Below are 26,175 nucleotides of genomic sequence, written 5' to 3'. Positions count from 1 at the left end.
GAAGAATTCCAACGCGAACATTATTAAAGACTAGATATTAAAATAGTATTAATATTGATAAGGATCATGAAGAAATAATAAGTGAAAATGAATTAAATATTCTGTTACAAGTGGAATATGGAAACCAAGTAAGTACCAGAATACTTGGAGAAATAATCGAAAAACATCGTACCACTGCTTGGCGAATTTGAAGAAGCATAATATAATATTCCGAACATCAAGAATTATTGGACGGGGTAAAGAACATAGGCCGAATTTTATCCATTTTTTAAGTATCTATTAAGAAATAGCTTTTGTTTAGTGATTAATAAATAAATTTTCTTTTGAAGCAGTGTGTTTTTACTTATTTACGAAATATATTTAACTTTTAAAAGATTCTCGTATGTTTACAGTGTACTTTTTGTAACTTTTCAGAGAGAATATTTTTGACAGATCTCTGTAGAAGAAAATCATAATATATTTGACATATTGTGATATAACTTGTGATTGTTATGTTTGTTTGATCAGGATCGCATTATTTTTAATTTTCGCCCAATTTAGTATTTTTGTATCTCTTATAACTCAAGAGCAAATTCGTATAAACCATTCAAAATAAACAATTTGCTTCATTTTAAGAAGTTCTTTAAAAATTTCAAATACATTTTTCTGTAAAATAAAATGGGGAAAATTTAAGCCGGGACCCCATTAGCCAACACCCGACGTGATGCCACGCTATCCCACGTGTTGCGACGTGGGAATGGGTGTACACATTAGGCAACACGTATTGAAATTTTTATTATGGTGCGTTTAGACTTGAGCACGCACGAGCTGAGCGTGCGCGCACGGTATTCGTTCGCGCTCTCGGCTCCGTTCAATTTAAAAACTTATTTTCCGACGAATGAAGTGATCCATTTGTGCGCGCCCAGCAGAGTTGTGTTGGCGAAAATAATGGACGACTAGGAAATAGTCAAGGCTGCAGTCATTGTTAGTCACAGCTTAATTATTAAAAAAGAGAAAAATCGAAAACATCGTCGCTGGTGGCAAACCCAAATTTTTATAAATCGATATAATTTACTGCAACAACTTAGTGTCTGAGGAGGGTTATGATCAATTCAAAAACTTTACAAGAATGACCAGACCCGATTTTGAATACTTACAAAATTTAATAACACAAAAGATACAAATTTTAGAATAGCAATTTCAATATTAATTTTATTTACAAGATCTTGCCATGCGTTTTTTTTTATTTTTTAATAATACAAAGAATGTTTAACATCCCATAATATAGGCAACTTTTTATATTCTTCAATTAATAGTAACGAAGATTCATTGATCTACTCGATAATTTTAATAAAGAAAATGGAAAAAAAATCACACACGCACGAGCGCACCAAAACAAATTACTAAATTTAATTTAAATTAGATAGATCCAGCAAGTGGCTTTATGTAAAAATTAAAATTTTCAAAAAAAATCTTATCACCAATTTACACCCTGTATTGTTTTACTAAAAACCTGGGTTTAACCAAAGTTTACGAATTATAATTTATAAATATTATTTGAACATTGTCTGAAACTTTATGACACTATTTTAATATATCAGATTATGGGCTTTTATATAATTTTGAGAAAAACATAAGTCAATATTTATCTGTTAAAACATTTTTTTCTAACAAATTAGTATAATAGTATCAACTTATAAAATATCTTCCATATTACGTCGAATGAAATCATTCATAACCATATGGTCGATAAAATTGCTATATAAAATTAAACTAGTTATTAAAATATAATTAAATAAAAATTTAAAGTTGTATACCGCGACTAAAGAGAACCATGGCCATTTAATATATATTATCAAGTGGTTCATGGCAATAGAAATACACAAGTGCACGTTCAAGTTTCAGTTGTACAGAATCCATTGTGAAATAAAGATTACGGATTTGTCATGAGCCAAACGGATATTCAGGAGTACTACGATTTTATTTTGCCGTTAGTTTTGGACGCGGGAAAGGTGAGCAATGCAACTAAGTAATTAATTTAAAAATAAATATACACGTAAACAGATATAATATTAATTTATTAACTCTACATTATAGGGTTGTTTCGAAAAACATGTACCATCTCTAGTCTTAGTCTCAGTCTTTGTCTTAGCTTAGAGTAAAATAACGATTTATTAAAAAAAAATTGTGTGTACAGTGTCCCATTTTGGTTGAAATCATACGGTATCTCCATTATTCGTGAAGATAGAAGAGTGCGGTTTGCACAAACCTGTGCTACTTTTTTATCAAACGCAAGATGCTGCCAATAAAATTTTCATAGCCCCCTTCGTTTCTGAGTTACAGGGTCTTTTCGAAAATTTTGCAATTTGGGACAGCCCCCGTATCTCCGTTATTATGGATGATATCGAGAAGGTGAAAACTGACTCTTGTAGAACTTTTTACATAGAATACAGTGGCGAAGTCTGTTTTTCTACGAAAAAAATATTTTTGAAAATATGAACTAGTTATGTTTTTTCAAATGGAACACTTTGTATATTTATAAATCATATGATCCGCCTTGCTATGCGCTTCTCAAATATATATATATATATATATATATATATATATATATATATATATATATATATATATATATATATATATATTACTCTATATTTATTTTCACTATTTACTGCAATATTTAAAACATACAATTTTCTTATAAATAGGCCGTGATAAAAAACAAAATCAAAATGGTATTTACTAAAATAGACATGCACATATTAAAATGTTATTTGGAATTGATATATTTTACTTTTGAAATGTTACCACTGAACCTCTGAATATATTTTCCTCTTTTTTATAACGGAATTTATAATCAATTTATAATAATGGGATGGGTTTGCAAATATCTAAAAGCTTGCATTATTAAAGCATTTTCCAGGTGTTCGACATCGTATTAGTTGCCACGATATAAGTGTTTCATATTTCAAAAAATCGCAAAATCAGAAATCGAGAACTGACAAATCCGGGAATCAGGGAGGCCATCATATGGGTACATTGGTTCCGATTCACTGATTTGAGACATAATAATTTAACAAAATTCTAATATTTTCGTTTTAGGTTAAGCTGTGAGGGGGAGCCTCATCTTGCTGAAAGTATATTTCACGTAAATTAGCTAAAGGAATATTTAAAAGTTCCGATAGGATAGCTTCCAAGATTTACGAATAGCGGTAGAGATTTAAGTTTCCGTAATATATAAAGAATTAATTAGTGGCTCTCAAAATAAAACAAGAGACAGATAGCAGTATACTTTTAATAATTCTTTAGCTTCTTTTATTATTTATCATTTATCAATCATGACCTACTAATAAATATGATCTTTTAATATTACATAACTTTAGTTCATAGCTTTAAAAATATTCTTTTCATAGAATTACTGACTACACCACTGTATTCTACGTAAAAAGTTCTACAATAATCAATTTTTACCGTCTCAATACCTTTAACAAGAACAGAGATCCCCTGTGTCTCAAATTGCAAAATTTTCAAAAAGACCCTGTAACTCAGAAACGAAGAGGGCTATGAAAATTTTGTTTACGGCATCTTCCGTTTCACAAAAAAGTGGCAAAGGTTTGTGCAAACCGGACCCATCTATCTTCGCGAATAAAAGAGATACTGTATGATTTCAACTAAAAAGGACACCCTGTACAGGGTGGGTCAAATTCGACGCTTTTAAATGGAAACACCCTTTTCTATAGGAGATAGACAAAAACTAATATCGGCGTCTGGAGCTCAATTTTTGTCAAAAATATGATGGTGAAAACCGCATATCGATATCTGTTACCGTTTCGGAGTTACGGGGTGTTTTTCAAAAATATGCATTTTTAACAAATCACTGTTTTGTTTCCAAAGCACCTTTTTACGTAGAATCTAATGGTTTAAGTATAATTTTTTTTAAATTAATAATTTAAGAATTATCAACAGAAAATTTGATTTTTTTATATGGGACAGCCTGTATATTTTTAATTTATTGAAAAGAATTTAAAATTACCTTTCTAAAAATATAACACACTTGATATTTTGCTCGATTCCTCTTCGAGATATAGAGTATATAAAAATTCGCCGCAGTGAGCATCAATTAAAACGAAAATAATATTTGCTATGAGAGATGCAGAATTTTATAACAATTTCAAATATATTTAACCAACATCAACACATTTAAACTATATCTAATAACAATAAAAATAAATAGCAAACCATGACATGAAATTTTGCTACAGGTGTTCGACATATCGACCGTCTTCTGTTATGGACAGACGGGGCGATTTTTGAACATTTCTCGCGGAATTCACTAACTCAGTAGGGGTGAAAGATACCCTCTCATAACTGCTGAGTATTTCTAATTCTTGTCTAGATTATACGGAAGAATAAGGAACCTTTATTCTTCCGCAAATATATCCATAGGATTAGATCCATAGGCACTAAGTCAGGCGGCCTCGACGGCCAACGGCTGGGATCTTGGATAGCTATTCAATTATTCTTGAATTTGGCTGCAAAAATTTGCTTATAACTTCAGCGTTCGGAGGCGGTGCGTCGTCTTGCTGGAAAAATATGTTTTCGAATTCCATTAAGGGCATATCATCAATAGGAGGTCCAAAGCCTACTAGTTAAAAGTGGCGAACTTTTAAAAATTCTGTATTTCGAAGGGGATTATAACAAAATATCAAATGTGCTATATTTTTGGAAAGGTAATTTTAAATTACTTTCAGTTAATTAAAAATATAGAGGGTGTCCCAAATAAAAAATCATTTTTTCTGTTGATAACTCATAAATAATTAATTTTTAAAAGAATATACTTAAACCATTAAATTCTACGTAAAAAGATGCTTTGGAAATGTTTTCATAGAAATACAATTTTTTTTTGTATTAATGCACATTTTTGAAAAAATGCACATTTTTGAAAAACACCCCGTATCTCCGAAACGGTAACAGATATTGATGTGCGGTTTTCACCATCATGTTTTTGATGAAAATTGAGCTCCAGACACCGATATTAGTTTATATCTATCTGCTATAGAAAAGGATGTTATATTTAAAAGCGTCGAATTTGACCCACCCTGTACACTATATGCGTATATCTGAAATAAAACTTCTTACTAACAGCTATTAAATTGAAGGGTTTGAAGGATATACCGTGCTGGCAACTGTTACTTTTGGGTCGGCATTAACATGTGTGGAAGTAAATCGTATAGGGATCTTATTAAGTCGGAGTGAGAGAAATGCGACCGCCCGACGCGACGCGCGACGGTGTGCTGTTGCGGCGTTGCCGATACACCTTTTCCTATCAAGTAAAGTAAAATCACGATCGCAAACCGCTTATTTTTAAAAGAATTTTTTTCAATAGATATCTAGATAAAATCATTAGACATGTTTCTGAGCCTCTGAAATGGAATTATAAGGCTATCGTTAGGGTGTCATTTTTTTTATAACGAGAAAACGTCAGTAATCGCGATAATTTAAAAACTCAACTTTTTAACACATAACAGGCCATAACTCAAGAACCACTTTAGATATTGAAACTTTTTTATTTTCAAGATCGGATATTTTACAATATGTTTACATAAGAAAAATTCGATAAGGTTGTTTTTTTCTATTTAAAAATTGTAAACAATCCATCCATTTACTTTTATAGCATAGCAATTTTCAGCAATCGTGTAATTTTTTTTATTGATAAAGATTTTCACATACTGTCCACAAAGAAAATACAGCAGAAATATTAACAAAGTTCTTGAAAAAACTACAATCTATTATTTCTAATAGATTTCGAGATATCGATTTTTGAATTCACAGTTCTAATAGCGCGACCACTATCGAACACCCACTCAGTTCCACTTATTTTTACCAAAAATGCAAGTGCCATTTATTTACCAAAATCTAGCTTGCACTTAAAAAGATTCAAGCTATAGGGAAAATTACAACGATTCGTTAATAAATGAACAAATTAAGTATCACGAAACGTAATTAAATCGTGAAGCTGAACGCATGACGTACACCTTTCCCCAGAACTTTAAATACTGACAGAGGTATTGATTGGGTCGACCGGTCAACTGCGACAAATCTGCTATATCTCCTTCCACGTCTCTTAGGGATGTGCACAGTTTCTCGGTTTATTTCATATGTCTGGCAACGTGTTTACTGTCCTCTCTTTGTTCAGTACATTATAAACGCATTGTACTCTTCTTACATACGGAAATCTCGACCCAAGACTAACCTTTGCCAGCCCTGAGTATATTTTTTATGAATGCTTTTTATAAATTTCAAAAAAAATCTATTAATTCTAAACTATTCTAGCTTTATAATTTCATAATGATTTTTTAATTTTTATTAAAAAACCGGCTATTATACTTCTTCTATTATTCGGCCGGATAGATGTGGCCATTAAACCAAAATACTACTACATCTATATCTCTGACTACTACTAACTGCTACTAACTAACAATTTGTTTTGTATAGTCTCTGGTCTGTTTTTGTTTAAATGTTTTGTTCATTATTCCTATTGGGGATTTTAGTTGGGGATAAACCAGTAAACTCATAGAATATGTATTTCTTTTGCATAATCAAAATTGTCGCTCTAAATTTTACATAACCAAATTGTCACTCTAAATCGCTGTCTTTTTTAGACAGATGTCACTTGTCATTATTCAATTCATTATTGGAATAAAGATTCGAATTCCCTAAATGTTGTTAACAAAAGAGTTTCATTTTAAAATAAAATTTTAATCAATCACAATTGTTTATCTCCATCATTTACCGGATTAATAATACCGAAATTACAGCTCAATTATAAACAATTCATTATTATTATTATATACACAGTAATTTTATTAAATTATACGAATATTCTCGTGGATTATTGGTTTGAAATAAATATGACAGTGTCCTTCAATGAAAATACGAGTTACTATACTTTATTCTAATCCTGAGCTGGCAAATGAGCTAGATGCTTTACCTAGACCTTTATTCAAAAGGTACAAACATATCGACGAAAATATGCATGAAATCAAGATTGGTTAGGTAATTATCAAGTTTATTATAGTGATTTTCTTATCCGTGTATGGCACAGATCGTTACCCAGTGTTGCCACAAGCTTATTTATCATTGGGGTAGATTATCACGAGATAGCGGGGTTAAATTGTTTTACAAAGGGGAACATCTACCCCGAATGGGGTAGCTATGGCAACATTGCTGCTTTCACTTATCTCCTCGTCAGTTCGCGCGTCATGGCCGTCTCGCGGCCGTCATTCAACGTCGTGTGTCACGGCCTTGAATTTTTACTCCCAACGCGTTTAAAGAAGTTTCATTTCAATAACTGATTATGACCTACATTATTCCACAGATACTCTTAGATGCGAAAGACATAAAGGGAGAACTAAAAAATGGTCTCGACTGTGACTTTGTTACACTATTTGATACGAAGATAGAAGACAAATTAAAGAAACAAATCACAGCAAGCTATCCAAATCATAAGTAAATAATTATATATAATTGGCTATACGTTTATTCACAATATAATGATGTTCGTAGATTTATAGGCGAAGAAGAGTCTTCGGCTAAAAACGAATGGTCTTTGACGAACGACCCAACTTGGATAATAGACCCGATAGATGGCACAGAAAACTTCATGAGAAAATTAAGGTTGTCTTGTATTTCTGTGGCGATGACTATAAATAAAGAACAAGTTTTCGGTATCGTCTATAACCCGCATATGGACGAGCTATTCTCGGCTATTAAAGACAAAGGTGCTTATTTAAATGGACAAAGAATTTATACCACCGGACAAACAGGTAAAATATAATTTGTATAGTTTTAATTATGGTAGTTATTGTTTAATTAAAATTTTATTTTTTTCGGGAACAAGTTATGTTCACTAGTTCTAGAATAATATCAAGTTCTTACTGGTTCGTGAATTACAATCGCGTTAACAATAAAGTTCATGTTAATATTTAACGTTACTAGCTAAATAGATCATACCGTTGATTGAAAGAATTGGGAAGATATGCAACCTAATGGGCAAATTCGTGACAAGGCTGATTTGATTTCCCCTTACGTCTCAAGTGTTGTACGGTGGAGCCTCTATTCGTTCTGCGGCCAACGCATAAAACACTCATTTTCTCCAATTCGGCTAGCGAAGGCATATCGAAGACGGTGTGGAACTGAAAGCGACAGTGTTGCCATGTTAAAATGTGTAATATCTGTAATACGTTTGACGAAAATAACTTTGAACGAAAAATCCGCGTTTATGTATTAAAAATGTATTCGTGTTAAACGTAGAATAAACAACAAAATTAAAAATTACTTTATACGTAGTGAATATGTCGTATGATCGAAAAAAGTCCTTTAGTTGGCTTAGAAATGAGGATTATTGACATTTACATGTGAAATAACAGAGATCTTCATTTACAAACTAATTCTGACGCCGTTCTTTGTTTAATCATATAATACACTCAGATGTAAAAAACGCAACGGAGAAAATTTTGGTCAAATTTAAAGTGTTATATTTTTGTTATTTTTAGCCCTATTTTCATGATTTTTTTAGTAAGCTGTATATAATTATATAAAATTTAATTCGTAAACTAAGTTTTTTATAAACTGCTTTATGTTTTCCAATATTAAAAATTGATTTTTAAAAAATAATTCTAACTCAGAAAACCAAAGATTTATTAGTTTATATTTTACTTTTAACTTATTTAATTAACAATAGAAAAAATTGATATGGTGACGGGCAGAGATTCGTTCTGCACTGCTGTCGATAGATCAATCCGTTGTTTGAAGTCCTGTCTTCGCTATTTATAATTAAAGGGTATCTTGCATCAGCATTATTGAACAATGAAGGCTGGATACATAACTCCTCCCTGCGAAGAAGAAATTCTAGGGTGGACTAACTTGAGTTTCGTTAATCATCCTTGGATGGGGAACGGGCTTCGGTTGAAGTTTTCTTTTTCTAAAAATGAAATAAGAAGTTGCAAAAATAATTAGAATGAAGAAGATGCTCCAAAGTGTCCAATTCACTGCATGGGAATGAATGTAGAAGTTTTCCATTGGGTTTTCTTCTTCTAATTGAATTAAATGCATTTTATCCAAGGGTACTTTTTCAATATTTAATTTCTTGATTGGAATAACATTTATATTTGTCAATGTCTGTATTCCAGAAATCAATACAGGGTGTGTACTAATAATTCCTTGTTTATTAGTATAAGTCGCTTGTGACATTATAAATTCACAATTTTTCGGTAATGTGAATAAATATGTTCCTTTCAGGGCCATTACTTGTTTTTCTTCACATATAGTAGTTATTTTTTCTTCTTTTGGAAATACTGCAATATAATGCATTTGATCTACTTCTTCTATGATGTTATTCTTCATATTGATAGATATTTGATTACAAGTTTGTGTATTCTTCGTAGTGGATAGCATTGACGTAACGCAATCTTCACTTTGAGGTAGTGGTAGGAGATGACTTCTTTGGCAAAAATACTTTGTACTGGTCTTCATACATTCTTCAGTGTCGTATTGATACTCATGTTTTCCCAGGATAAGGTAATTTGAAGGTGGGATAATTATTGTTTGATTAACATTAGGAATAGAATATAAATGATAATATTCTAAAGGATGTGGATGTATCAATGGAAAATTTAGCGAAAATATTATTTTATTTTCGTAAAAGAATGTATTTGTTTCTACCACTTTATAATAATCTAAGAAATCTTTATTTTTAAAAGGTAATTGTTCTTCATTATAAATATTTGACATATTATATAAAAGTTCTTTTAATTCTTCATGAGTTATTAAACTCGAATGCATAATCTTTAAATTAGAAAAACTTATAGAAGTTTCTAAATTTGTAAGAAAGTTCATTAAGATGTCAAGGTTATTCTTTATTTGTCCAGATATACTATTTATTTCCAATGTATGATAAAAATGAAATAGAGTACCGTTTAAAGTATTTCTTATTTCTTCGACTTTATATTTAATTGCGTTTTGGTTATCAATTAAAACTGTCATTGTTTTATTCATATTACGCATAGATATTTTAGAAAGAGACAAATGATTATTAAATTTATTGATAATCTTATTTTCATTATTTTCTAACTCTTTTAAGTGATTATGTATTTCTTCGGCATCCTGTTGATCAAGATTTCCTGAAATAAATTTTACTAACGAGCCTAGAGGATTTATTAAACCTCGTTTAGTTCTTAGATTTGGCATTAATGAACGAATTTTATAATTTACTAACTTTAGCTCATAATTTAAACTGTTACAAGTATTTAGAAGTGTGATACGATTTATGTCGTCTGAAAATTGATCAATTAATAATTTTAAATCGTCATAGTGTTTATTCGTTTCAAGAACTTGCTTATTAATTTCATTCATATCAATATAGTGTAGAAATGTATGTGTTGCAGTTTTTAAACTGACCTCTCCTAACTTAAAAGGAAGTATGCCAGGATTTGAGTCAAGGTTCTGTACTTGTATTTGCTGTGCCATCAAGATTCGTGAGAGAATCGTCAATCTGTAACAATGATTTATCAGTTAATTTTCTTGGTTTTTTAAAACATTGTTTATGATATTTATTTTTAGCTGTAGTAGTGACTGTCAAATCATTGCTTTGTAAAATATGTTCAGGTTTATACAGGGGATTTGTTTTAGATTGTCTTTCAGATTGTTTACGATATCCTATAGTACCAGGTTCGATATCTACAGGGTGGTCACGTTTCTCATTTCTTTTATCGATAATTTTTTTCTTTTCAGTTGATATTTTTTCAGCTATATTCTTATATAAATCATTCATTACTTCTTTATGCGTTTCTAATTGTTCATTAACAGTTCTCACGTCATTATTAATATCGATTGGTTCTCGAAGTTCTAAATGTCCTAATAATAAATCAACAGGTTTTTTATTTGTTGAAGAATGAATAGAATTGTTATAACCGATAATAGAATAATGTAATTTTTCGAAGGGGTTTAATCTTGGATTAGTTAACTTTAAAGTTCTCATATGTTCTAAAAGTGTTAAATGAAATCTTTCGACAATTGCATTAGAGTTCGGGTTTTGTGCCAAACAGTAATGCCAATTGATTTTATAAACTTTAGCAAAATCTTTAAGAATACTTTGAGAAAATTCAATACCATTATCAGAGATTATATTCTCTGGGATTTTATAAGTTGAAATAAATTGTAAAAGAGATTGATATACATGTAGAGCTGATAAAGAAGGAATGACATAAGCTTGTCCGAATTTCGAGAAGCTGTCACAAATTGTCAAAGCAATTGTGTTATCAAATTTAAATGTGTCAATGTGTATAGTTTCAAATGGTTTTTTAGGTGTTGGTGTTAATTGTAATTTAATTAGGGGTGGATGTCGTTCATATTTTACTTGTTGACAAATAGTACAATTATTAACAAAATTTCTGACGTCATCGCTTAATTTCGGCCAGTAATATTTAATCCGTAATTCGTCGATAGTTTCTTTTATCCCACGATGGTTTGTTATGCCTTCGTGTTGTAATTTTATCAAACTTTGTTGTGAATTTTCACGAGTGATATCTTGTAAAATTTTATTTGTTTTTAAAAGTCTAAAACTAGAATTTTTAAATATCTGAGGAAGAACTCTACACATTTCTTTATAAAAGTTTTGATCATCATTATCGTTTTCAAAGTAAAAGACATACTGTCTTTTTGGTTCGGCATATTCTTTAAGAAAACTTATTAATTGTTGTGTAAAGGTTTCTTTTAGAAAATATATACGCCATCGAGTTCTATTGATAGGTGGACCAAATATTTTCTTTATTTCAATTCTTGGGTTTACATCAACTTCAGTTAAAATTACTTGACATAGAAAATAATTTAAAGGTTTCTCAGAAATATTTATTGTCAAAATAGGGTCTTCCGCGCTAGTGTGAACTGTGTCTAAATCAGAACGTTCTTCAGGGTCGACTTGTCCTACGATAGATTCATTGTCTGCTTGTCTACTCGTTGATGGTTGTGGATCTTCATATAGTGAAGGGTTTTCGTTGAACCTTTCCATATCTCTTAGTATAGGAGGTGTTGCTACATTTGTTTCTGTTGGATATATTTCAATACGAGATAGAGCATCTGCATTTACATTTAATTTACCTTTCTTGTAAATTACTTCATAATCGAATTCTTCCAGTTTGAGACGCCATCTTACTAATCTAGAATGAGGTTCTTTTAATGACATTAGCCATTGTAAAGGCTTATGATCAGTAACTATTTTGAACTTTCTACCGTATAGATAGGGTCTAAAGTATTTTGTAGCCCATACTATAGCTAGTAGCTCTTTTTCAATTGTCGAGTAGTTCTGTTCAGAGCTGTTCAACGTCCTTGATGCATAGGCAATAGGTTTATCACTTCCGATTCTTCCTTGCGATAATATTGCTCCTATAGCTATATTGCTAGCATCCGTTGTAAGAATAAATTCTTGATTAAAATCTGGATATTGCAATAATGGTTCATTGCTTAATAATTTTTTACAATCTTCAAAGGTCTTGATGTAAATTGGGTCTTTTATATTTATATTAGCTCCTTTTTTAAGACACTGTGTAAATGGTTTAGTTAAATTTGCAAAATTCTGAATGAATTTTCTGTAATATCCTAAAAGTCCGAGAAATGATTTTATTTGTTTTACAGTTTTTGGAATAGGAAAATTCTCAATTGTTTTTATTTTGTCTGGATTTGGCTTTATTCCGTTAGGGGTAATAATGTGTCCTAAAAATTTTACTTCTTTGTGTAAAAATTCTGATTTGTCTAACTGAATTTTCAGGTTGCTCTCTCGTAATCTATCAAATACTTTTTTCAAATTTACGAGGTGTTCTTGTAAAGAAGTCGAAAATACTATTATATCGTCCATGTATACGAGACATGTTTTGTTGACCATTCCTCTTAAAACGTTGTCCATCACACGCTGGAACGTGGCTGGGGCATTTTTTAGGCCAAAGGGCATACGTAAATATTCGTAGTGCCCATTTTCAACACTAAAAGCTGTTTTCTTGATATCATCTGGGTGCATTTCTATTTGGTAAAATCCACTTGCAAGATCTAGTGTCGAAAAATATTGACAGCGACCAAGTTTATCTAGAATATCTGATACGTTCGGAATAGGGTATCTGTCGTCGATTGTTTTTTCGTTTAATTTTCGAAAATCGATAACTAGACGCCATTTTTTCCTATTCGAAGCATCTGCTTTCTTCGGAACGATCCATATCGGGGACGACCATGGTGAATCGCTTGGTCTAATTATATTCTGATTCAACATATCTTCGATTTGTCGTTGGACTTCTTCTTTGTGTATAAATGGATAGCGATACGATTTTGTGTATATAGGAATTTCGTCTTTCATCTTAATTTGGTGTTTTATAGTATTAGTAAATGTTAAGGGTATATTTGGTTTATGAAAAATATCTGAATATGAATAACATAATTTTAAAAGTTTGCTTTGTTCCTCTCTATTCATATGATCAGTTCTAATAAGTGAACTTATATCAGTATGACCATCTGAATAAGGACTATTAATAGAAAAATTATATAATTCGAAATTATTTAAATCTAAGCTATTAACTTTTATTGGACTATATAAGCATATTTCTTGAATATCGTCGGTGTTGTTATGAATTTCTACTGGTGCATAATTATTTTTAGAAACTGTTATACAGGCTGGGATAAAACAATTATAAATATTTGTATTTTCTAAACTTATTTGACCATTAGAAATTGAAACAGGAATATTTAATTGTTCGATAGATTTTGATTCAATTCGAGCGAAAAATAAAAGTTTATTTTTTGCTTCGTAGTGAGATAAAGGAATTTCACTAAAAGGTGTTTTTAATTTATAGTTATTCAAATCTAATTGAACTTTTAAATCTTTTAATGTTTCGTAACCTATTAAGCCGTCAAAAAAGTGATGAAATTTAAAAAGATAGAATTTCATTTTTTGTTTTGATCTAAATTCATCAAAAGCTGGAATTTCTATACAGTGATTCCTAGTTGTTGTTTGGAAAATTGATGATATAGTAAATGGTTCCTTTTTTATTGAATTATAAAAGTATTTTTCAGCCTTTTCTGGATTTATAAAAGATTTAGTTGCACCGGTATCAATTAATAATTTTAAAGGAGGATTTTTAATTTGAATATATGGTAAATCTTTTTTATCGTATATCGAGTGAATTTCTACGTGTTCTGGTTTTTTTCGTTGATGTCGGGAAAATTTTGTTCATTGTATGATGATGTATGTGGTTGGTTTGTGTCATCATATGTTTGAGTTTCATTTATAGTGTGTGTATCAGCATATTCCGACTCTGAGTAGTACTGTTGTTCGGGATAGGAATATTGATAACCTTCGAACTCATTGTTTGAAATATAAGGCTCATTGTTATTTTGTTCTACGTTGTGCAATTCCTCGAAAACAAAATGAGGTGGATTAAAATATCTTTGTTGATTTACGGGGGGTTTTGGAAAAGTTCCGTGAGATATTCCGCTCATCGGTGTAGGTTTTGGAAATTGATTTTGAGGGATATTTCTAGGTTTAAAGACATTGGTATTTTTATTAGTCCCAAAAACTTGTTTGTTTGTGAAAAATTTGGGCGGTGGTAACTGCCTCGGTCTTATATCAATAGGTTGAGAAGGAAAGACAGGTTTGGTTTGTCTTGAGAAATTACTTGGAAAGTTCTGTCTAAAAGGTTGATTAAATTGATTAAATTGTTGATTTTGGAAGGGTTGGTTTGGAAAATATTGTGTGAATGTTGGAACATTAAATTTTGGTGTGACTTGTGGTATGTGTGGTTTTTGTAAATGTCTTATGTTATTTTCCGAAATTATGAATTGTCGTGCTGAAGCCAAACATTCTGGTCTCATAGCCCTAATGCTAGATCCTAATGGTTCTTTTAAACCTGCTAAAAATATTTTCAATGCATGGGTGTTGTAAAATTGTTTTTTTAATTGTTTTGTTGCTTCAATAGTTTCGTGTGTGTCGATATAATTATGTAAAGCACTTAAATTAGACATGACACGAGTGTGGAATTGTAGTGGTGTTTCATGATTTGTTTGTCTTAATTGGTCTAAATCAAAAAGCAAGCCATTTTCATCACGTTGGTCTCCAAAATGAGCAATTAAAGAAGTTTTAATGCTTTGCCAATCTTTATTTATAGAAATACTATAAACCTCTCTAGCCTTGCCAATTAATTTTGAATATATGCCATAAATAATAGTCACATTTTGAACACAATTTACATGATCTGGTCTAGTATCCCAAAAATTTGAAATTAAAGTATTAGCTGTCTCTAAGTAAGATGATAGTTCTAATGGATTACCATCGAATTTAGGTACAATTTCTAAAATTTTTGCATCAAAATGCGGTGGTGCTGACATGTTTAAGCTTTCTGGTTTTTCTAAATTAAAATTAAACTTATCTTTAGAACTTAACTTAGGAGAATTAATTGATAAGCTAGATAATAAATCTGTTAAATCTAAATCCGCGTTTCTAGTTACGTTTTCTTGTCTTAAATCTAATTCGCTTAAATTTAACTCGCTATTTTCGCTACTTTCCGCCAAGGAATTAGGTGATAACGAGGGAATTGACATGGACAGGAAGTACTTACATGAGTAGTCTTCTCACCATAGCTTCTTTTTTCTTTTTTTTCTGACGTTGACCGGGAGATACAGCGAATAGAGTGACCCACTTCGTTGGTCCTAGAAGTGCCGTAGTCTGTCTCTATTTTCTCTCCAGCGGTTCCTCTTCTTGCACGATGCACGAAGTTCTTTTCTTGGAATTAATGCTTGATAGCAAAAGAGATGATTTTTCTCAAAAATTTCTCTTTTCCAATCCTACCGATGACTGCGCCACTTTATGTTTACCAATATTAAAAATTCATTTTTAAAAAATAATTCTAACTCAGAAAACCAAAGATTTATTTACTACTTTTTAGTTTATATTTTACTTTTAACTTATTTAATTAACAATAGAAAAAATTGATATGGTGACGGGCAGAGATTCGTTCTGCACTGCTGTCGATAGATCAATCCGTTGTTTGAAGTCCTGTCTTCGCTATTTATAATTAAAGGGTATCTTGCATCAGCATTATTGAACAATGAAGGCTGGATACATAACTACTGTAGTGTTTGGCATATTATACAGGGTTAATCGAGGGGTTCTTTTTTTTACCTCAACTTTAAAACACCCTGTGCAATAATTTCGTGAGTAAATTTTCCCAAAATATAATTTTACGGTTAGAACTATGTCTCCTGAGCATTTTGTTTTTTGGGGGGACACGGAAGGAGCCTCCACGATTGCAATAGTGTCTGAAATTTTGAAAACAAAAAATACTATTGCTGGCGTCCCCTGGAAACGTCTTATTTTAGACGGCCAATCCTTCTACCACCGGACCAAAGTGTACAAAGCGAAGTGTACGAAGCGTATCTTAGCGACATGAGGAGTAATCATCAACGGTTCTTTTCAGAACCGACTTTGACGATGGCGACCATAAACATAGAGGGCATTACGAATAGCAAACTGGAATTATTATCCAATTTCTGCAGCATGAACAACTGCGATGTTCTTTGCATTCAGGAGACACACAGGGACCATACGCAAAAACAACCTAATATCCCTGGAATGCGGCTAGCCATAGAATTGCCCCATAATAAATACGGGAGTGCAATCTTTGTGAAACCTGACAAAAGAATTACATCAGTTGGGTCATCAAATACAAATAACATCGAAATATTAACAGTGGAAATTGGAAATTACACCTCCGTCTCCAAACCTCCAGCAGAAACCTTTATCTTTACACCACCAACGAATTTCGATTCTCAGAAGATTAGATTCGTCTTGGGTGACTTTAAGAGTCATAGCCCTGCTTGGGGATATACAGAATACGACACGAACGGAAATCTTGTCGAAGAGTGGGCAGAATCATGCGACCTTTCCCTTATTCATGACACCAAACTCCCACATTCTTTCCATAGTAAATATCTGGAAACGTGGATATAACCCCGATTTATGCTTCACTACTCCCCATTGGAAGGACAAAGTGTCAAAAGAGTCTACAATCCCATACCTAAAAGTCAGCATAGACCAATAGGAATTGACGTATATGCAGCCGTCAGATCACCAACTATTCCATTTAGGCGTCGGCGTCGGTTTAATTTCAAAAAAAGCCAATTGGCAGAATTTTTCAAATGAATTGGACTCAGCTATTAGTGACCTGAAGCCCACACCAAAACACTACGAAAAGTTTAATGAACTGGTGAGGTTAGTGTCAAGAAATACCATACCAAGGGGATGCAGGCAACAGTATATTCCTGGTCTTTCCAACGATTCTAGAGAACAGCTAACTAGATACGAAGAACTCTTTGAGAGAGACACTTTCAGTGAAGACACCCTTGAATGTGGCTCAATACTGATTCAAGAACTGAGTAATTCCAGACAGCAGAGATGGATAGACAAACTAGAGCAAATTGATATGACCTACAGTAGTAAGATCGCATGGAATTTCCTAAAAAAACTTGATGGTGACCCAATTGAAAGGAAACAAATCAGTAACATCAAACCTGACCAGATTGCCCACCAGCTACTGAAGAATGGAAACCCCGAAAAAAGAATTAGAATACCAAAATTAGAGAGAGATCGAGCAAACGATATTGACATCCTGGAACATCCATATAGTTTAAAAGAACTCAACAACGCCTTAGACAGTATGAAAAATGGGAAGGCAGCAGGCGTAGATGATCTCTGTACCGAGCAGATTAAAAACTTCGGCCCAGCAACAAAAACGTGGGTTTTAAAATTGTTTCAAGAATGCACCGAAAGCCACAAAATCCAGAAATTTTGGCGCAAATCAAAAATCGTGGCTCTCCTGAAACCGGCCAAAGATCCAGAACTAGCCAGTAGCTATAGGCCGATCTCGCTGCTGTGCCATCTCTACAAACTATATGATCGAATGGTTCTCGGTCGCATGGAGAAGATCGTGTAATCAAAACTTAATCTCATCAAGCGGGCTTTAGGCCAGGAAAATCATGCACTGGGCAAGTCTTGGTCCTTACTGAGCATATCGAGAGGGGATTTGAGGATAGGCTGATCACTGACGACCTGGCAATAGCTGACACCAGCTTTCACAGCATCGAACTAAAACTGGAAGCTGCACTTGACACCATGAATGATAACTACGACCAAAACTCACTAAAGCCCAAACCTTCCAAGACGCAGGTTTCTGCCTTCCACCTACGCAATAGAGAGGCTACGATAAAACTCAATGTTCTGTGGAGAGGTAGTTCACTGGAACACACAGAAACACCTAAATATCTCGGTGTGATATTAGACAGGACCTTAACATATAGGTACCACTGTCAGAAAACTCGACAAAAGGTCAACGCGAGAAATAATATCTTAAGAAGGTTAACCGGAGGCAAGTGGGGTGCAAATCCCTCGGTCTTAAGAATGACGGCACGGGCTCTATGTTTTTCAACAGGCGAATACGCTTGCCCTGTATGGAGCAGATCGAGCCATGCGAAACGAGTTGACGTTGCTTTAAATGAAACGTGTCGAATAACAACCGGGTGTATGAGAGCAACAAGTCTACCTCAATTTTATAGAGCCTCCGGTTTTGCAGCCCCCCCCCCCACAGCGCCGCAAAGCGACCGAATATACTGAAATGTTTAAACAGATGTTCGATGATCGCCATCCACTTTATGGGGAGTTCCAGGGACCGAGCAGACTCCGGTCACGAAAAAACTTCTTAAAAGCTGTTCCAGAAGGTCCACCATCTGATTACCCTCTTAAGGAAAAATATCCCACCGGCCGACATCTTGATTGGGCCACCTGGAAGTCCTTGAACCGAATTAGAACAGGAGGAATGGGGGCTTATCGACGTCGAGGACACGGACTGTGAATGTGGCGAAAACCGAAATATGGAGCATCGGTTGTCCTGCAGAAGTTTCCCTCATACCTGTAGCATAGAAGATTTATGAAACGCCGAAGAAAATGCTATAGACATTGCTCGGTATTGGGCTAAATAATTTTAAATTACACTTATATATTTTAGATATTATAGATATTTATTGTCCGGACACGAAAAAGTAAGTAAGTTTGTTTTTTGGATCATGTCAATACATGCCTTGGTTAATTTTTAAGAGTGAAAGGAATTTGCTACCAACAATTTGCAATTTTTTCAATTATCATTACTTTTTGATGTAATTTGTTGATATGACGAGATGGTTTTGGTGACCATTGTCATAACGCTATATTCCGCAGCATTGGATACTCTATACTAAATTAAAAAAAAAACACGTTAAAGACTAACAATTAACAATACAGTCCTGGTTTTAATAAACAATCATAACAATAACCAAACTAACGATGTTAAAGAAAACATCTGTAATACTCAAGTATACAAACAGAAAAAAAAAATGTAAAAAATACACTAATACTTTGTATTACCTCCCTTGGCTGCTACAACTGCCTGTATACGTCCATTCCTACTGTCACTGAGGCTGCATATATCATTATTGCGTTATGCTTTCCCATTCTTCTTTAAGAACCAAACGAAGTTCATTTATTGAAGCTGGTACCGCTTCGCGACCTCTAAACCTCCTAACAAGCATTTCCCAAACGCTGAACATGATGGGCAGTTCATAGTAGTATATAGTTCACAATAATCACCAAAGCCGCCTCGTCATATTGAAAAATAACTTCAAAAGAAATGGTAATTGAAAAAATTGCAAATTTTTGGTGGCAAGTTCATTTCGCTCTTAAAATTTAACCAAGGCATGTATTGACATGATCCAAAAAACAAAATGCTCAGGAGACATAGTTCTAACCGTAAAATTACATTTTAGAAAAATTTACAAACGAAATTATTGAACAGGGTGCTAAAGTTAAGGTAAAAAAACAACCCCCTTTATCCGCTGCACCGTAAAATCAGTGTGCAGCGGCGCAGAGCTAAACTAAATCTCGCAATTCTCTGACAGGCTGACGGTAACGCCGGCAACATCTCGCACAGGTTTTGTGCCACGAAATAGCCCATAAGGTTGGGCATCTTCAATCAACGATCATACCAAATAAACTTTGAATCGCGTGATTAAGCTTGACCAGCACAGTGTTGTCCACTTTTACATATTTCCGTCAGCCCGGCGCCGAATATGTTTATGGTTGGCAACAATATTTAAAAATCGCGCCCTCGAAACTAAAAGTTTGATTGGTATCGCTTATATGGTTACAGGTTAAGCAAGTTATTGAACCCATGTCTCTATTTCCCTTTCAGATTATACACAATCATTATTTAATTACGAAATATCCATGGGTAGAATGGGAACTTACTTCTACAATTTATACATGTTCAGATTAAAACATCTCTTGCCAAAAGTGATGGGGTAAGTCAAAGTTAAATATTTTATTTTTTATATAAAAACAAAATGTTTTCCATAAAAGGTAAAAGTACAGGGTGGTTCGAATTGAAATAGGGAAAGTTCGTCAACATATTTTGCGTTAGAAATTAGACAGTCGGAACTATTGATGCAGTTAGTTTCTATTTCATATTTAGATGACAAAATCATAGTCTTGCCCAAGGATGCTACAGAGATAAGGATAGTTCGATTCCTATACTTCCCATACTGTCAATTTTTTGACGTCATCTAGGTATATCTCTGACGCACGAGCTGAGGTCCCTGATTTAAGCATCTACGGCGACGATTTGACGCGATCGAACAGTCATTTAGAACATACACAGGTCGTTAACTCGACAGTTACGTATAGGGGAACAGAATCGCAACACTGCCTATTGAGAACGCATGCACTTATAGGGCTTTCTGCCGACCAGAGATATGGAAGTGGAAGAATGAGCTTCGACGAGTGCGCATCCAAATTTTTGTCGACGGCAAGATGGCAGACATCTTCCAGGTCTCGCTGTCACTTCCCCTCTTCAATTGACATCTGTTTGTTTTGTTTTTTTTCGTTTGTGTTTTTATCTAGTTAAAATTTATTATTATCTCAATTATTCTAAACACTAATTCAAAAAGGCTTGTTGTATATTGTCATAGTCATTCTAAGAAAGCTAATACGCCGGGAAAAATGATTAGTTTTCATGTGTAAGTTTATACAACATAATCGTGTTTACAGATGATCCAAAACTGTTTATTTTTAGTTTTCCTAAAGGCGATTTGTAAAAATCGTGATTGTAATTGGGAATGGTCAAAAACCAAGTGTGATGTGGCCATTTGAAGAGGATGTTTTTATTACATGTGGAGGAAGAAGATACTTGGAATCAATGTTCGTGCTTCTGTAAAACAGTGCACTCTTATAGTGTCCATGAAAGCACAAGTTCAAGTGTACCAGAAATATGTCAAATATTCACTCAGGCAAACAGATTGGTCCTTACTTGACAAGAAGATTATTTGGAGGAAAAGAAAACATAAGATAGGTTATTTTAATCGAACAGCGAAAATTTAACATTTTTATTGTAAAGTTTGTTGTAGTTTTGTGCTAAATATTTCTAACATTGGCAGCAGCAGTGTTCAGAGTGTCAAAAGGAGAAGAATTCAGCTAATTAGATTTATGCACAGTTACAGGTATGAAGGCTTTTTCAAACATAGTATCGAGTTCTATAGTCAACATTTTTAGTATTCCTACAACTGTAAAAACAAGGAACATTGGACTGAAAAAATGGCAAGATTTATATAGGAAGAAAGGGTATTATGCCAATAAGAAAATTAAATCTGTAGGCAGAAGTTTCTTATTTAAAAACTGTTATGGGGCATATATTAATTTGTATCTGTGCCACAAATCACTGAGAAAAATCATATGATATTCTTAATTGTTAACGAGATGACATTTAAAGAGTGTTAAAAATGAGACTATTAGTCATGAAGCTTACCATTTTACTTTAAGAGTGTTTGTTTCAATATTACACTTTTATTCTTGTAAAATCTATGATGAAGGTCAAAAGCATTTTGCAATGGCCTTAAATTGTGAGCCAGGATTTATAGCAAAGGTATTTGATGCAATGAAACTTAATCAGTACCTTCCAGTATGTATTTTAGGAAGGGGATTGTCAATCCCATGTTTTTAAATAGATAAAATACAGGCCAAAGTATTACAGTTGAGAAGAAACTATTTTATCTTAAAAAAATTTTCTTAAAATTCTGAGATCATATAATCTAATTTTCTTAATAATAAATTAGGTATATGTATGTTGTACATACAGAATTTTGTTATGGACAAATAAGGATCGGCAAGCTTCTTTTGTGCAAAAAATAAATGATTTTTTCTAGTATTAAGACAAACCATAATGTGTTTTACAAACTTACCGGTAACAGTTTTTTTTATAATAAAATATTCAGGAATAATTTGGGTTGTTTATCAATATATTAATGACTTGAATTTTGACCAATTGAATTTGTATCAAAATAATTTTACGAAATATAAAATTGATGTTCTATTACAAGATTTAGAGTTTTTATTGTCGACAAAATCCAGGATAAATACTAATAATAATATCCTTAATAAAATCACTGATGTTTATGTATTATGAAAATATTTGTTAGAGGACATGTTATGTAACAGTTTTTGTAACACAATTTGAAGGGACGAATAAAAAAAATAAAACAAAAACATATTTTTTCTAGGTTTATATTAAAAATACAAGGTAATTATCAAAAATAATTATGAACAAATGTTTTATGAATATACAACTTGAACAAAAAGTTGTTTAGAACAATTTTTACCAAATTTGCAAAAATTTTAAATTGAAACGCGTAATTCAGTACAAGTAAACATGAAATAATTGTAAATATTTATTTAATGGCATTTCGAGTGTTTAACGACTAAGAAAAGATCATCTGGCCGTAGCGTCTTTTGTCATATATTATTCGTATATTTAGTGTATTATATACCAATATTGTACGCAGTTTTGAAACTGATGATAATTAAATAAATCATATTAATGTTATCTAACTATAATAAATGATAGATTTTCACTAAATTTAAATTGCCCCCCGTATGGTTGAAAACAGCAAATTGATATTTGATTACTTATAGATTACCACCTATATACAAAATGACATGGAGACCTGGAATATGGCGTCCAACTTGATTAGACCTTCTGCGCATGTTGACGCTCATTCTCTATCCCTTCTATTTCTCTGCTGCCGACTCGTCCAGTCGCGTCGTCTATCGACGAGCGGGCCGAGGTTGCCGTATTTCAATCATAAAGCTCTTGCCGCGAGTAATAAACAAATTAACAACCTGTATAGTCCTTGAATCTTCCCCATATACTTGATATGGGAAGTGTCCACCATCTTGGATTTAGTTGTTTGCGTTTTGTGCGCCCTCTTTGCATTTTTCGACAAAAAAGTTAGAAACAAATTGGTAGAGAATTAAATTCTCTACAACTTTTGTTTAAGTAATTTAGTAAGACATATTATTTATTGTTATTATTATTATCAGTAAGAATTGTTATATTAAAATATTACCTAAGATCTTTGCTATAATTTGGAAGACTACTTAATAGAGGTGGGCATTTGAACGAGTAGTAAAAATGAATCGTAAGATTCGATTCACCGCTTAGAATTAATTAACAAATTAATTCACACAGTTCATTCAATTGAATCGGCGTTCAGTTGGCTTGAAAATGACGATCAATGACATTCCCCATATAATTTTACATATAAAATGACAGCGATCTTCATTTCATAGCCATCGCTAACGCCGTTTTTTTTTTCGATCATACGGTACTTAATACTGCAATTTTTTCAGAGTTAGGTGTTTTGGCTGTGCGGCTCTGGGATTATGCTACGTGGCCTGTGGACGGTTTGACGCCTACCAATGCGACGGATTGTACCCGTGGGACGCCGCTGCCGGAACCCTGATAGTAAGAGAAGCGGGTGGTTTCGTCATTGATTCATCAGGAAAGGAATTTGACCTGATGAAACCAAATTTCTTGGCGACATCATCCAGAGAACTAGCCCAGGATTATTTAGAGATAGAAAGAATAGCGGATATGGAAATGAATGAAGCTGTTAAACGCAATCAGGCATTTGTGCCCTAATTGTTCACTTAAACAAGTTTACGTGTAAATTATTTTCAGAAATGGAAATTACTTGAAATAATCAATACAGCAATAATCAAACAAGATTCAATTTTTATATTAAGATTATAAAAGACATAAATTACGTAGGTAATTAATTAAAAAATAGTCGTCATTTCCAGGTCAGTCCCAAAGACCACAAGTTTAAGCTTACTGAAAATATCTATATTAATCAATACAGATGCATATTATACAATATGATCGAAAAGAAACGGCGTCAGCAATGGCTATGAAATAAAGATCGCTGTCATTTTATAAGTAAAAATATATGGGGAATTTCATCGATATTCATTTCCAAGGCAACTGGACGCCGTTTTTTTTCGATCATACGGTATATTTACGATATAAAATATTATCAATTCTCCAAGTATAGTGACAAGTTATTTTAATTATTATTAATTCAATAAAGAAATAAAAATATTGTATTATTTCCTTTCTTAATTCACTGTTTAGACTAGATGACATGTTTTTTTATAAATTTAAATATCTAATTTTGATAAAAGAAATCTTACTTAAATATTAAACTAAAATTTTATATTAATATTCTATATTATTAATTCTATATTCTAAAAATTTTACGATTATAACATAAAAAAGTTGTAATATGAAAATACGACTATTGTAGAAAAACATAAATTGGCTAACGCGTGGGAAAAATTTATTCAAAATAAAAAAATAAAGTCTAATTATTGTATGGTTTTAAAAGTAATTTTTAATACCAAACTATTTTTATATCGAAATTGTAATTAAACATTTACAATAACTTACTAACTAATAATAATACTACTTTAGAATAGGTATTATATTAAAATTGTAATAACTAGTACCCTTGTTTATATACAAGGCTAGTACCATACAAAATTGTTGGACGCCAGTACGTGTGGATCGTGTTTCCGACACGATCGTGTATCCGCCATATAGTTATACATCATATATAACTCCGCTATATAGTATTGTATCTATCATAGGTACAATATGATCGAGAGAAAACGTAATCAGGAAAACATAGTTTAAAAAAAACGGATTTTTTGAAAATCAATTTTATTTTTTCCTGCCGTTACTTTTCAGAAAATCAAAAAACTAATTGCACATTCTCATAACCACTCTATTAGGGCTATCTGATAGTATTTTTAGATTTTCAAATTAGCTGATAATTTGTGAGGTACAGAGGCCGACTAATTTTTTTTATATACGGACCTGCATTTTTTATTTGAGTTTTTAAAAGAATTCAGTCTCCTGGGTATAACGATATGCCACACTTTGTATTTTTTTTTTGTTTTGGATACTTAACATCAACAAAACTGTTTAATTATTATTTAAAATAATTTCAAGTACGGGACTGGATTTTTATTATTTAACGTGATCATATTCATCGCAACAATATTGATGAGCGTTAATTAACATTGAATATGGAAAATCGAGCTAATTGAAAGATTCAAATAAGTAATATCCAGGTCAGCAATTTAAAATATATTATTTTTAACTTTTTCTGTGAATTTGAAATCTTAATGTACGATCTAATATTATGCATAATATTAATCAGTTAATCGTAATTAGTAGTTATTATAAATATATCAACTTCAACAAACACGTGCTATATTGCTCTACATGTTCGAAAGGGTTTATTTAATTACCACCCTCCCTATTGCACCCATTTATTTTTGTTCAATTTTATGTATAGTCCTTTTAAGAGATCTTCTTATACTTCCGTATGCATTTTGTACTCTTTTCTGTAAATGCTGAGGTGTACTGATTTCGCTTTTACAAATGACGTCAAGTAATTTAGCCTCCGCCCCTTGGTGACACGTTCAGGAACCTCGTTGGCCATTATACTGCTCCACCATTTCCAATCCATGTTCCGGGAAAATGATTTGATTGTTTATATTATATTATATTTGTACTATTTATTTTATATTATTTTATTGTATTTCATTTTCCGCTTTCAATATTTTATCTCACGTCATTGTTAAGTTTTAAAGCTCATCAATATTGTAACAATGAATAGATTAAATATTTAAAAAAAACAGAGTCGGACTTGAAATTAATTTAAATAAATTGTGCTTAA

The 26,175-nt window shown here is 32.3% G+C and overlaps 3 protein-coding genes across 3 annotated transcripts in view; 1 reads left to right on the top strand and 2 right to left on the bottom strand.

The window, feature by feature from the left end:
• Positions 1-26,175, bottom strand: part of LOC115883870 (ATP-dependent helicase brm-like) — a 220,412-nt gene that overhangs the window by 177,036 nt on the left and 17,201 nt on the right. The window lies entirely within an intron of this gene.
• Positions 1,690-24,370, top strand: LOC115883874 (inositol monophosphatase 3-like). Its single transcript, XM_030902289.1, has 5 exons — positions 1,690-1,991; positions 7,358-7,488; positions 7,546-7,805; positions 20,292-20,400; positions 23,780-24,370. Exons 1-5 carry the CDS (start codon positions 1,926-1,928, stop codon positions 24,069-24,071), a joined length of 858 nt encoding a protein of 285 aa, XP_030758149.1. The 5' UTR covers positions 1,690-1,925; the 3' UTR covers positions 24,072-24,370.
• Positions 8,884-10,410, bottom strand: LOC115883871. The gene is made up of 2 exons (XM_030902285.1): positions 9,269-10,410; positions 8,884-9,187 (listed from the first exon to the last, which is right to left on the bottom strand). Exons 1-2 carry the CDS (start codon positions 10,390-10,392, stop codon positions 8,890-8,892), a joined length of 1,422 nt encoding a protein of 473 aa, XP_030758145.1. The 5' UTR covers positions 10,393-10,410; the 3' UTR covers positions 8,884-8,889.

Source organism: Sitophilus oryzae, unplaced genomic scaffold (assembly GCF_002938485.1).
Source record: "Sitophilus oryzae breed Bouriz unplaced genomic scaffold, Soryzae_2.0 scaffold_2006_pilon_pilon, whole genome shotgun sequence".
NCBI classification, from domain to species: Eukaryota; Metazoa; Arthropoda; class Insecta; order Coleoptera; family Curculionidae; genus Sitophilus; species Sitophilus oryzae.
This window is presented reverse-complemented; position numbering and strand designations above follow the sequence as displayed.